At 36.6% G+C, this 14,669-nt stretch overlaps 1 protein-coding gene across 6 annotated transcripts in view; it reads right to left on the bottom strand.

Moving 5' to 3' along the window:
- KLHL7 (kelch like family member 7) overlaps positions 1-14,669 on the bottom strand; it is a 69,221-nt gene that overhangs the window by 36,397 nt on the left and 18,155 nt on the right. For 5 of the 6 annotated variants that reach the window (XM_043589079.1, XM_043589076.1, XM_043589080.1 and 2 more), the window contains 5 exons: positions 11,836-11,938; positions 10,918-11,011; positions 10,514-10,638; positions 2,850-3,025; positions 227-401 (listed from right to left, as the gene is read on the bottom strand). In XM_043589079.1, coding sequence (XP_043445014.1) covers positions 227-401; positions 2,850-3,025; positions 10,514-10,638; positions 10,918-11,011; positions 11,836-11,914 — 649 coding nt within the window. In that variant the 5' untranslated portion in view covers positions 11,915-11,938. Of the gene's footprint in view, positions 1-226; positions 402-2,849; positions 3,026-9,641; positions 9,719-10,513; positions 10,639-10,917; positions 11,012-11,835; positions 11,939-14,669 lie in introns of those variants that run through there. The other variant, XM_043589081.1, reaches the window with a different exon arrangement.

Below are 14,669 nucleotides of genomic sequence, written 5' to 3'. Positions count from 1 at the left end.
GGGTTTGAGCTCCACATTGGACTCGGTCCTCTCAGCTCAGAGCCTGCTTGGACATTCTCAATCCCTCCCTCTCTCTCTCAATAAACAAACAAACAAACTTAAAAAAAAAAAAAAAAAGAATTAAAGAGCTAAGTCTTGAATGGAGTCTGATCCATTCTAAAGGGTTTTAAGCCCATGAAAAACTGCCTACAGGATCAGGTTATAAATGGGTATTAAGGCAACTTACTTATCACCATCTTAAGGCATTCAGGATTGTCTTGAATAAGTGGTTCAGCTTGTACTGTTTTACTTAAGAAATTCTTTGATATAAGAGGAAACCTGACTTTAGCAAGGATATCGACCATAAATGGCTGGCGATTAGGTTCATCATATTTCAGCCATCTGACAGCAGCATCATAAACCTAAGGGGGGAAAAACAGCACAGTAAAGTTCTTAGAAGGCAGAAACATTTCCAATTACCTATGTTTACTCTCACACTTAAGGTCAGGGGAGGATCTCATAAAGACGCAACCACTTATTCCCAATATTTTATCAAACATTTTCTTTCATTCCCCAACACTTGCCTGTACTTCAGAACAGCTTACACACTGCTCTAATGATTCTTGTCGGTAATGTATTTTTTAGAATTACTACTATATAATGACAGGGAGGATACTGAACTTATTTTTTGAAACAAAATATAACCTTTTTTCAGAAGGAGCTGTGATGTACATGTCTACTGAAATAAATCTACTGGTCAATGATAGTGTCAATATATGTTTACTTGGTATCACGGAAATACTTTAATTTCCTAAGAGGATGTCCATCCCAAGAGAAATGAAGTTTCATCTATGATTTTATTTCAATATGATATTCCTGAATTGTGAACTGATAGACTTATCTACATTCCAGAAACTTTATAAGAATTCTATGTTTAAAAAATACATTACAGATTATATAAGAATTTTTTTGAAAATAATACTGTAGTATTTACCTGTCCAAGTTCATCAACACAACCTGATTTATGAATCACTAGTTTTTTATTGTTATTGTTAGTTTTATACTGGTTCCATGCCCACCATGCAGCTTGAGCTCATAGCCATGAGATCAAGAGTCACATGTTCTAATGACTGAGCCAGTCAGGTGTCCCCACAAATCAGTAGTTCAGACACACTGAAAACACACCTGCCACATTTGAGTTACTTAAATTAGTTAATTTGGGATTGGTGTTAATATGGCCTAAGTTCTGACCTCCATATGAATTAATTTTTAATGGGAATTGGTCTATTTAAAAAAAAAAAAAAAACTCTTAATTTTGGAGAAGTTTTAGATTTACAGAAAAACTACGAAGATAGCACACAAAGTTCCGATACACCCTGCACCCAGCTGTTAAAATGTTACATTAGCATGATACTCTTATCACAGCTAACGATCCATTATTAACTAAAGTCCATACTTCCAAAAAAACTTCTTTAGTTTTTTATCTAATTTTTTTCTCTGTCCCATAATCCCATAAAGGAGAGCACATCACATTTACTCATTATGTCACCTCGGGTCTTATGGACTGTAACAGTTTTGCTGACTTTCCTTGTTTCTGATGACTTTGACAGTTGTGAGTTCTGGTAAGGTATTTTGTAAAATGTCTCTCAATTTGGGTTTGTCTGAGGTTTTTCTCATGATTAGACTAGGAGCACTGTGTTTTGGGAGGAAGACTACGGAGGTGCCATGCATATCAACGTGACTTATCACTGACAGTATTATCCTATAAATAGTGCTCATCAGGCTTGATATAATAATAATCTGTAGATAATGTTTGCCAGGTTTCTTCAGACTAGTTACATTTTTAATTCCCTTTCCATAATGCATATAAGTCAGTTAATTTTAGTCATGGGTCACAGAACTAAGATTTTTGTTTGTTTGTTTTTCCCTAGTCAGGTCTTCCAGGTCCAACCTGTCAACTTGCAGACTAATACAATACGCTGGGCCATGAAGAAGACTGGACAAAAATGGCCCAGTGCTAATCTTTTATCTCGAGAACAAAAGTAACTGAAAGCATATGATCCTACAGTACCTCTATTAGTTTGCTACTGCTGATTTAACAAATTAAATAAAATACAGAGAAGGATGTGGGACTGAAAACAGGGAATAATTGAATGACTGCATTTCTAAGTGTTAGTCCACCCAGCTCCCAAATGCCTGCACCCAGTTTACACCTCCGGCAGTTTAATCTGACAATTATGGAGGTTGAATACAAAATAGGTCACAATGGGTCAAAATCCATGTGTCAGCGGGGATGCCTGAAGGCTCTAGAGGAGAAAGCATCTCCTTGCCTTTTTCAGAATCCAGCAGCCTCCTCCTGCATTCGTTGGCTTGCAGCCTCTTCTTCCATCTTCAAAGCCAGCAATATCCAGCCAAGTCTTTCTCACACTGCATCACACTGACACTGACTCTTCTGCCTCCCTCTTCCACATTTAAGGACGCTTGAGATTACACTGGGCTCACCTGGATAATCTCTCCATCTCAAAGATCTTTAACCACATCTGCAAAGTCCTACCGCCATGTAAGGCAACATATTCACAACAGGTTCTGACAATTAGGATGTGGATAATCCTTGGGGGGAAGCACTGTTCTTCCTACCATGGTACCCAATAGCTTTATTTCTACCAAATGGTCTCTCACTCAAAGAGCAAGCCTTACAAGCACGCAAGACTTACTTTTCCTATGAAAAAGACTTTGGAATACTCTGTTTAATGTAAAGAACACATTCTCTCCTACTATGATTCTTTTCCTTGTCATGTATCCAAACATGAAACATAAGAAATCAGAAAAGATATTTTACTAAGAAAAAAGTGAGAAGACAATTTAGTCACCTGGTCCTCTGCTCTCACAGTCAGAGTGTCCTGGTTGAGGAGATGTGTAACTCGCTTAACATCAAGTTGCAGAAATTCATCAGTTTTATAAACTTCAGTAAAATGCTGATGAATAAAGTCATCTGCAGTTGCTTTCAATTCAGGACAGTCCAGACACTCTGCTAGCACACTTATACCTAAACATAGAAGAAAATAAATGAATAGAAAATCACTTAAAAAATCCCCAAACATACATTGAAAACAAAAAAATGAGGCTGAGTGAATTTAACAAATCTGGATCCTTCTCTGTTCTACTGGTTTATTCCTATGCCTATGCTATGCTGAATTAAGTATGGCCAATATTGATACTTTGTAGGAGAAGCCCCTTCAATGTTTTCTCAAATTTTTGTTGGCTACTGTTAAAACATTTTTCTCTTGCAAATAAATGTAAAAATAAGCTTATAACATTCTACTGTAAAAAATCCTGGTATAATTTTACTTAGGACTGCAGTGCATTTCTGGATTACTGTGGGGACTGTTCCGCAACACAAGAGGAGCTCCTCTTAGGAACATGACATGTATCTCCATTTACTCAGATTTCTTATGATTTTCAATATAATTAACACAGATTTCTTTATATAAACCCTCATACATTTCCCATTCAGCCTTTTCCTAGCTATTCTATATTTTTGTTTGAGAGGGAGTGTCTCCCTAATTGGCTATTAATGTTCTGTTTCAGGAATCTGTAAAGTACTGTCCATGAGCTAAATCCAGCCCACAACCAGCTGGTCAGCAGCTAAAAACATTTTTCATGGTTTTAAAGGGTCATAAAAAAAAAAAAAAGTGGGGCAGAGGGAGAGGGAAAAGAAGTGACAAGGACCACGTGTGACATGTGCATGGCATACAAAGTCTAAAATATTTAACTATCTGGCCCTTTACAGAAAAAGTTGGCCAATCCCCCTTCTAAATAAATCCACTGATTATTGTGTGTGATTTTGTTGCAGGCCCCCCTTCAAAGTCAGAGGTTGAATATTTTTCAGTTCATTATTTTTGATTTTCTGTTTCAACTCATGTTGCCTTAAGATAATGAGTTTTGATACTTTCACATTTATATCACAGAGGTTCTCATAACTAATGCCTGGTAATGAACTTGTCAGATTAACTGCTATTATCTAATACCAACCAATGCCATGGCATGCTAGATGCTCATGGTGAGCAGTCTGCTATAGCTTGTATCTATGCTCCCAACAGAGAGAGGGTATCTTCACCAAGAACCAATATTTGTTTATTAACTAATTTCTGGCAGTTGAATTTTCTGTATTTATGCAACCCAATTAAATATCATGCTTTTCAATAAAATATGAATGTGAAAAGAAAGTTGTTTCTATGAAAACTAATCTTCAGATTTCAGACAAACTTGAGAAAAGCTCAGATTAGGCATATGACCAAGACAACTGGTGAGATATGAAAAAACACTGCAAAATTCTAAGGGGATTCTGTACTCAGACTAAGTTCTCAATTCATTTCAAGGAAACTAAAAAAAAAAAAAAAAAAAAAAATTATATATATTATTGGTGTGATTTATTTAAGACATGACATGGATCAATACTGAGAGACTAGGTTTGGGCCTCACAGTCAAAGACTGGAAGATTGGTATACTTACATACTATGTTAAACACCTTTACAGCAGAGCCTCTCTTATTTAACCACTGTTTTAATGACATTTTAAGTCAGACAACCAATTAATGTTCTGATTATGCCTGATAAGGAAGCTTTTACTGTTACCTTATTTTGTCTTCACTGATTGCATTAATGGACATCTCCAGCAAAAGTTGAATAGTAAGTAGCGTCTTTCCATGTAAAGAATATTTGCTATTGGTTTCAGACACAGGTTAATTAGATATTCTATTTCTAGTGCAAGAGTTTTTTTTTTTCTTTTTTTAATCAGGACTGGGTAATGGAAATATAAAAAGTGCCTTCAGTATCTGTTGCTATGATTATAAATATTTATTTTTTTCCTATAGCTTGGTAGTATATTATGTTAGATTCTTAAGCATTCAATCATTCTGACATTTCTGAAGTCAACCCTACTGGGTCACAAAGTATTATTGTTTTAATTAACAAACTTTAATTTCCACAGCAGTTGTAGGTTCACAACAAAATTTAGTAGAAACCAGAGTTCCCATATACTTCTGTTTTATACATAAATAATCTCTTCCATTGTCAACATCTCACACCAGGGTGGTAAAGTATTACAATATTATTATTTTTTTTGGTAAAGTATTATTTTTAAAAATATATTCATTGATGGATTCAATTTGCTATTTTTAAGGAATTTAAAAATCATTATTGTTAAAAAAATTTTTTTTAATGTTTATTTTGGAGAGAGAGAGAGAGACAGAGTGCGAGTGGGGGAAAGGCAAAGAGAAAGGGAGACAGAATCCGAAGCAGGCTCCGTGCGCGAGCTGTCAGCACAGAGCCCGATGCAGGGCTTGAACTCATGAATCGTGAGATCATTACCTGGGCCTAAATCAGATGCTTACCCGACTGAGCCACCCACAGACCCCATAAATCATTGTTCCTAAGTGAAACTAAAATCACGTGTGCGTGTGTGTTATCTGTCCAATCCTGGCTCCTCAATAATCCTACCCTTGTAGAATGAGCTGTAAAGTTTTCTATCCATGTCCACTAGATTTAAGTAATACAGAATTAATCTATTGCTTGAAAGCTTGGTAGAATTAACACATAAAACCATCAAACCTGGAGCATTCGTTGGGAACAAATCTTTACCTTTTCAACATTTCTATTTCTGGGTTTTCAACTTTTAAAGACAATTTTGACTATTTCTCTTTTGTGTTCATATCTTGATGTTGTTTCTTTGACCTTTTCTAATTCTTGTTTGTTCTATGATCTTTCCTTCTTGATTAGACTTGTTTACTATTTTATACCATTTTTTGAAATAATTAGCTTTTGTTTCCCTGGCCAAGTCTACAGTCTATTAGTGTTCTTTTTCCATTTTATTAATTTTGCTTTGAAAGAGATTTTCTTCTACTTTCATTAGGTGTTTAAAGTTTTTTCCTATCTCTTTGAGTAGAATACTCAGTCAAGGAAAGATAAAAATAAATGCATTTATTTGGAAAATATTTTAAGACTACAAATTCTCTTCTAAGAAATACTTTGGTCACTGGGGTGTCTGGGTGGCTCAGTCGGTTAAGCATCTGACTTCACCTCAGGTCACGATCTCATGGTTTGTGGGTTTGAGCCCCTCATCGGGCTCTCTGCTGTCAGTGCAGAGCCTCCTTTGGATCCTCAGTATCCCTCTCCCTTTCTGCCCGTCCTGCATATTCACTCTCTCTCAAAAATAAACATTAAAAAAAATTTTTTTTTTTTAAAGGAATACTTTGGTCACATTCTAAAGGTTTGGGTTGTTTTTTTTTCTGTACATATTGTCATATATTTCTATTTGGCCTGTAAGTTCATTAACACCTCTTTAAAAATATTTTTCTAAATTTCTCAATTAAATATCTAGTGTTCAGAATGGAGTGGGAGGAAACAGCTTTCCTTTTGAGGTTAGTTCACAGCTTTATTGCACTGTAATCAGTGGATGTAGACTGTGTCTCTTCTCTTTTAGGTGCTCCAGATTTTCTGTGGCTGCTGATCAGTATTTGTAAACACTCCAGAGGTGTCTGAAAAACCGTTATGTGTTCTCTGATTACTGAGTAAAACACTCTGATATCTACCTAAACAAGTTTGTGTTGTTCAAATTCAGACTTTTACTAAGCTTGATTTGAGATTTCTATGCAATTTTGTGTATTTAATTTTGTGTATTTACTTTTTTAAGTAAACTTCACGTCACACTTGGGGCTTGAACTCACAGCCCCAAGATCAAGAGTTGCATGCTTCACCAACTGAGCTGAGCCAGCCAATTCTGAGTTACTCAAAAGCTTTCAATAAATTCCTTTTCTGTTTAAACTAGCAAAGTCAGTTTATTTTGCTTGCAATTAAGGAAGCTGATGCAGCATATCCCTATCTTGAGATCTTTACCATACTTTGCTGTAGTAGTTCCCCGAATACTTTTCTCAGAAGGCTCCAGGTGGATTATACATTGTGTCTTTGCAATATCTCAAATGAACAATGTTTTTAAATGTAATTCTTTTTTTCTCTACGATTTGCATATCTAATGCTGTGGTCTTCTAACTTCCTGTTGCAGATAAAAAATTAATGTCATTCAGATTCTCCTTTTCTAAGTAAGCTTTTATGTTAATTATCTGTTGATGCAGGAAAAACAACACCAAAACTTAGTGGCTCAAAATAACAATGCACTTCTATGGGTCAAGTGGGTGGTCCTTTTGACCTGGGCTGGTTTAATCTCTGCAGCCAGCTGGTTGCTTAGTGGGGACTGTATAGTCTAGATTGGCCTCATTCACATACTTGGTAATACGCAAGCTGGTTGGTGAAGGGGACATCAGCTAGTATAACTCATGTGTGTCCCAAATGGTCTCTAATTTTCTTTTCATGATGGCAGAAGAGTCCCCAGCAGCAAACTAGGGCAAGCCCCAAAGCACATTTGTTTAAGCTTTTGCTCATGTCACATTTGCAAATGTCCCATGGGCTAAAGCAAGCCACATGGCCAACCTTAGATTACAAGGGGAAAAAGACTCCACTTCTTGATGGAAGAGCTATAGTCACTTATATAAGGGGTATACATACAAGGATGAAAAGAATTTGTGACCAATTTCTGGTAACCTATCATACATACCCTTTCTAAAAACTTATAAATTCTTTTTATTATATTTTTAAAAATTAAGATACAATACATGCAACATAAAACTTACCATTAGTGATTTAGTGCATTCACCATGTTGTGTCACCATCGCCACTATCTAGTGCCAGAACATTTTTATCACGTCAAACGGTTTTCTTGGGGCACCCGGGGCGCTCAGTTGGTTAAGCGTCCAACTTTTGGCTCAGGTCATGATCTCACGGTTGGTGAGACTGAGCCCCAATCAGGCTCTGCACTGACAGCATGGAGCCTGCTTGGGATTCTCTCTCTGCTCCTCCCCCACTCGTGCTCACTCTCTTTCTCAAAACAAACATACATTAAAAAAAATAAGTTCTCTCTTGATTTTGGAGGTGAAAAAATATCACTAGGATATGTTTAGGAGAGGAAAATCTCACTCCATCAGGTCTGGTACTTGGTATAAGTGTGAAAGTTCAAGTTTTTTAAGTCTCAAATAAGTTTTCTTTTACGATTTCTTTGATATCACTTTTCCTCCACTTGTTCCTTGTGGAATCCCTACTTCACATCAGTGTCCCGTATCTTCCTTTCAGGTCTTTTATGTTTTTCACTAATGATTTCCATTTCTTTGCATTTTTGTGTTGTTATCATAAGGCAGTTTTCTCTGTTTTATTTTCTTTAGGTTGATTTTTAGGAATATCCATTCTGTTTTTCAATTCAATTGAATTTTATGGAAAATCATGGCTTTCCTTTCTATTTAAGGTCTCCTCCATTTCTTAAATGAAAATTTCTACAGGAGCCATTCATTTTGGCTGTTTAGCTTGATTTCTGTCCTCGAACTAGCAGGTTTCCTTTAACCTGGTATGATATCTTTGCCCACTTCCATCAGATACTATGGGTGCCTTTAGAATTCATGGAAGTCAGCTTGTTGGGATCTCTGGGGCAGCAGAGAACAAAGGAGTTCTCTAATCAGTTCACAGGGAGAGCCACCCCAGGGCTAAAAAGAATGCAGGCTGCAGCAGTTCCCTTGGGTACTGAGAGTAGCTGCACTTGGCTCAACTGGACGGGCCACTATCTTTACCCCGGCTTAGGGAAGGAATCAGGCTCCCTTCTAGGCTGCTACACCATCCTTCCTCTCTTGAAAACAATGATCCAGAAGGCATCCAGAAGTAACACTCCCAAGTGGTCTCCTCAGAAGCCCAAAGCCTAAAATGAGATTAGCACAAACTTGCTCCAGGTTCCACCATATCCACTCCCTACTCTGGCTGTTTTTCTTTCTAGTTGAATCACCTGGTTGGAAGTTTAGAGTGCTAGGGAGTTAAGGAGAAGTACTTAAGCCATCACCTTCCAAAAACTCCTTTGAATTCTTTTTACAATAAATTTTGTGAGACTACATATTTATATAAGGGGAAATAAGTAAAATCTCAGAATATAAATTTTATTGATGAATGGAGCCCCAAACTATGGCCCAGAGAAATAGAGGGACTCATTCCAGAGTGTCTCTGCTGCACAGATAAGATTAGAGACTGGCCTTTTATTTCCTAATATATGGGTCTTTTCGTTTGTGACCTACAACCACCTTTAAAATAAATTCCACCAGTATATTCACCTGCATAGCTATTACCTGTCCTGTTCCATTTGGTCCATTTCCTTTTTTGGATACCAGTCACAAACTCATTCCCATCCCCTTTGCCTTTTATCCCTCCCTAAAATTTATTCTGCTTCCTATTTACCTGCCTACAAAGATCTTTTGCTCTGCATTCACAGTAGGGGTGTGTGACAGATGGAGTGATGAACCGTCTAGTTCATTACTAGAGGGGAGCCTAGAAAAACGGGGGAAAGAGAAGGTTTGCAAACTTCTCATGTATCTCCAGGAGCCCTTTGCCCAGCTGTTGGCTTCTTGTCAGCACCCCTCATCTTCTCTCATTTGTCAAAAATCTTTGCATTGGTTGTCCTTGATTCAGCTTTCCTCTCCTCCCTGCCTTCCTAGGACTCCTACCCTGATTCTTTTCCCCTCTGAATCACAGCAAGGGTAAGAAAATACAACTACAAAGACCTGGATGTTCATTTATGTGCCACTAAAGATTATTTCACAGTGGAAAGCATACCATATCACACCTTGGGAAACTCTGATCAACTATTTCTGCTTTTCCTGACATGAAATATAAAATACTTTATTAATGGCTTTAAAATAGAGTGCTGGGGCACCTGGATGGCTCAGTCGGTTAAGCGTCTGTCTGGCTCTTGGTTTCAGTGCAGGTCATGATCTCATGGTTCGTGAGTTTGAGCCTGCATCAGGCTCTGCGCTGACAGCATGGAGACTGCCTGGGATTTCTCTCTGCCCCTCTCCTGCTTGCAACTGACCTCTCTCTCAAAAATAAATAAAGACTTAAAAAAATAAAATAGAGTGCTATAGCAGTCTCTTACTTAGTATCTTAATTTATAGTCTAGGATTTTTAAGTGTTCTAGTATACAATAACGTATTTAATAATGTGGAGAGGCAACATGGGACAGTAGTTAAGAACAAGAGGGCTTGAATTCCAACTCCAGCTCCTCCACATACTAGCTTTAAGACCTCAGGTAATATACACAACCTGTTTTCTCATCTATGACAGACCAATCGTAAGTACTGCAACAAAGGTAAACATTCATGTTTATGACATACCACACCACCACCAGACGCAATCCTTACTTTTTGTTCTAGATACACAAAAACTCATTATTAAAGCTATTTTATATTTTGGAAATTTTAATGGGCTTGTTCCTGCCCGGGTTAATAGGCATCTCCCTAAATGTCTCTTAAAATGTATTTTAAGTGTATTTTCTAGTGGACAATGTCTTTAAAATTAAATGAGGACACTTAGAATGACACTTTTTTTTTCCTTTATTAAAATGCACATTAAAGTTTGTTTTGGTTTTTATTTTAAATAGGAATATGACTTCTTACCAAGACAATTTGAAGCATCAACTTGTTCTTTCAAAAAATCAACACACATTTTCTTCACAGGTTCAATCTGGTACTGGTTTGCTGCATCTAACAAAGACTGAACGTTGTTGCTATTCACAGAAATTCTGCAAAGAAGTTAAAGTGAATTTAATTTCCTATAATTTTTTATTATTTAAATAATGCTTTGTAAAATGTATCCTACTAGCTCCTGAAATTAAACAAAAAATTAAACTTTTCGGTCCTTGCTTGCATGAGTATGTATGGCATAAGCTCCTCAAACTTCCCCATCCTTATGGTTTTTCCTGTTGAAGAATTTGGAGCACATCAATTTGTCACGATAATGCTCTGCCATAGTAGATCCCAACCTTACTCCTCCACAACAGAAATGATCCTTCTTAACTTACCTAGCAGTATAAGCAAATTCCACAAGTTGTTCAATAATGTCAGGTTCAGCATCTTTGAGTTCAACTTCAAAGGACTTTGATTCAAGCATGTTAGCTAAAATGAAAAGAAGAAATATAAATGACATGACTACTATCACCAGGTTAACTGAGGACCAGATCATTCCAGGCCATGTTAAATGTGGAGAAGAATAACAGGACAGAGAGCTCTCTGTTAATAAAGATCCCAGGAAACCCAACATTCCTATAACAAATGCAAATTAATTCTCCACACTTGAGATGTGTCTTAAAATAAGGTAAGAAATTAGTGGATTAGTGTACTTCTTTAAAACAACAAAAAGGGCCAAGTAAACAGAGATACATAAAACTAGATTTAGTATTTCCCCAACTCCTAAAATGACTTAGTGGCACTCTTCTAAATTGCTGTGAGCAAAACTACATCTGATATAGCTGGAGCCAATCTATGAGAACAATGACAATTGTTCAACTAGAAACTGCATCTCCATCAATAAAGCCTTTGGGCCTCTAGTGCTAGTGAAAGGACATTTTTCTTTTGATCAAACATCATCATAACCCCTTTGCAATCTCTTCAATGTTTTATGGCCTTAATATCTTAAGGGCTTTAGAAGGATATTTTCTTCTTTTAAAAAAAATTTTAAGTTTATTTTGAGAGAGAGAGAGAGAGAGAGAGAGAGAGAGAGAGAGAGAGAGAGAGAGAATATCCCAAGCAGACTTTGCACCATCAGTACAGAGACCCAAGTGGGGCTTGAACTCATGAAACCTAGATATCATGACCTGAGCCGAAACTAAGTTGGACACTTAACTGCCTGAGCCACCCAGGTACCGGAAAGATATTTTAATTTAGACTCTAAGTCATTCTCATGGAAAAAATAACATGTTTTATTACTTTAAGATACTTACTTGTGAACATTAAGTTGAAAAAATGACTGGCTGCTGCGAGAACAACTCGATGAGCAGGTATCTTTCTTTCCTGGACCATAAGGATCACATCACACAACGTTTTCTAGTCAAGAGAAAAATAAATGAAATTAAAAGGGGCTCACTGGGCCTGGCTTAGCACACATATAAAACTGGTGCTTGCCAAAGGTTTTATCTCTATTTTCTGTTCAAATCCAGTCTTTTTTCAGCACAGAATCTGTTTATAAGACCTATTTAGGAAGACCTTAGAGAGGTGCTATCATGATTTGTTGTATCAAAATGTGCTATTGAGTTTCCCAGTAGTAAAAACAGAAAAAAAGAAAAGATCTTTACAATCAGAAAAGAAGTATTCTACTAATCTGTTAGGGAAACCATTTTTTTTTTCTGACACAAATTCTTAAGGGATTTCTCATGGTAAAATTTTAAGGGGACACTAAATGACATAGGAGCAATGCCCTTGATGGTTTCTCAAACAGAACAATCTGGGTTTTTTAAATTATCTATTTGTTTTGAGATGCAGTGTGCACACTGTATTTCCCAAGAAAGTAACCTTCACAGAAACAACTCAGAATACACAGAGTGGACGAAGCAAATGACCATTCAGCACTCTTTCCTTAAGTAACACTTTTCTCAAATGCACTTCTGACAAGCTGGATACCAACCACTTTTATATTATGATCTCTAACCAAGGCAAAAATGGTATCACTCTAGATTGCTGAAAGAAGGCAGAGTCAGATTACACACTTACGATGCTAAAGAAATGAAATATTAAAGAAAAAATTTAAGGTTTATTGGAACCCTTAAACATGAATTTCAAGGAAAAAAAACATCTTTTTTGTCAAACAAAATTTCAATTAATGAAGTTACATATGTAACCTCCAGGTTAGTCTCAGAGAAAATTTGATGCTTGCGATATATTAGGCACTCTCTTAGGCACTGGGAATATGAGGAAAATAATGTTATCAGAGTAAAAGAAAATCTATCACATATCTAAATGTCGGATTAGTAGCTCAGAGGATGTGGCCTTTTGTAAATTTTAAATACTTACTAAAACTATTAATACAGTTTCTGATACTCTCATTACCAAATGAGATGGTAATGCTTAGAACAAGAAAAGAAATGGGCTTTATTTATATTTTATAGTTGGGTAAGAGAGAAACAAAATTTCACTTTTACAGCTATGTGAAGATTTTTTAAATAAGGCCTATGGTCTATTGCTTAGAAATTATATGCAGATTATTTATAGTTAAAGCCATTGTTATCCCAATAGTGTCTCGAAGTTTAAAATTTTTATTTCCTTTGGTCAGCTTTCAGGTGATTTTGCCACATACCACACCAAAAATACCAGGTAGCAAAACCAAGCCAAATATTTGGTTCCCACCAAAAGAAACTGATCTAGTTGCTCAAAAGCAAGAAAGAAAAATAAAGGTGGAAGGAAAAGAAGGAAAGGTGGGAGAGAAAAAGAACACTGATAGAGAACAGCAAATCAGATAAGGGAGGGGTCTATGGCTGCTGACAGGAAGTTCCAGAAGATGTAGAACTGTATGGAAATGGAGCCAAAAACCTTTTCAAAATATACACTCAGCAACAGGGAGTTCTAGTGGCATGAATTTACAGGCACTGAAGAAAGTTAAAGAAATCAGATCTCTGCAAAGCAATTCAGTCTTCTCTAAGGTTAATCTCCAGCTGGATATTAATGTTGTAGAAGGAAAGGGAGGAACTTTTTGTATCCAAATTGTGCATCTGACTGTACTACAGGAGATTAATAGGTTTTAACAAGAGATAGGACTGACTTAAAGAGAGAGGCTCCTATTGGGAAGAGTGTAACCACAGAAAACCGGAAGACAGAGACTTGCGTTACGTTAGACAGTATGAAAGATAACAAGTCCTCTCTATATGAACTGAGGAGAAACCTACACAGAACTACCCTTTGAACAATACATGTTCACTGGACAAAGCAAGAAAAAAAATCTTGTAATTTTTTTGTTTATATTCCCCCATATTTGTTACATCTTTGTATTTATTATTTTCAGCTTTTGAATTTTTAGCCTCTCATAAATTGATAGCTTTAGGTGATTTAATTAAAAATTCTCACCATCTAAGATTACTTTCTTTTTTTAAGTTTTATTTATTTTGAGATAGAGCACGTGCACAAGTGGGGGAGGGGCAGAAACCGAAGAGAGAATCCCAAGCAGGCTCTGCACTGTCAGCACAAGCCCAATGAGGGGCGAGAACTAATGAACTGTGAGATCATGACCTGAGCTGAAGTTACTTAACTGAGCCACTCAGCACCCCCACCCCCATCTGAGATTACTTTAAGTCAGATTTAGTTTAATCTTCATATTTATTACTGATAACTTATGTTTCATCTTACATATGCCATGTTCTTTTACATTACTTATTATGCTTCCTTGCTTTTTTCTTTTCTTTTCCTTTTCTTCTTGATAGAGAAGCAGAGAGAGAGAAAATCTTAAGCAGGCTCTCCGCTCAGTGTGGAGCCTGATGTGGGACTCAATCCCATGACCCTGGGATCATGATATGAACCTGAAATCAAGAGCTGGATATTCAACCGACTAAGCCACCCAGGTGCCCCATCTTCTTTTTTTCTTTAAATACCAGTTGCTATTTTGGTCACATTTTCTTTGCACCTTTTTCTTCTTTTAGAGGCTTAGAGATCTGTCAAATAGTTGCTGAGTGAATTCAGAAGTGTTACTAGTCAAATATTGTTCTAGGAATGCAAGGAGGGTTCAAGAACAGTAATTCTTTAATATAATTCAGCATATATACAGGTTAAAAGAGAAAAACCTCATGTAGAA

Source organism: Prionailurus bengalensis, chromosome A2 (assembly GCF_016509475.1).
Source record: "Prionailurus bengalensis isolate Pbe53 chromosome A2, Fcat_Pben_1.1_paternal_pri, whole genome shotgun sequence".
Classification (NCBI taxonomy): Eukaryota; Metazoa; Chordata; class Mammalia; order Carnivora; family Felidae; genus Prionailurus; species Prionailurus bengalensis.
The sequence above is the reverse complement of the archived record's forward strand: the minus strand, read 5'-3'. Positions and strand labels throughout refer to the sequence as shown.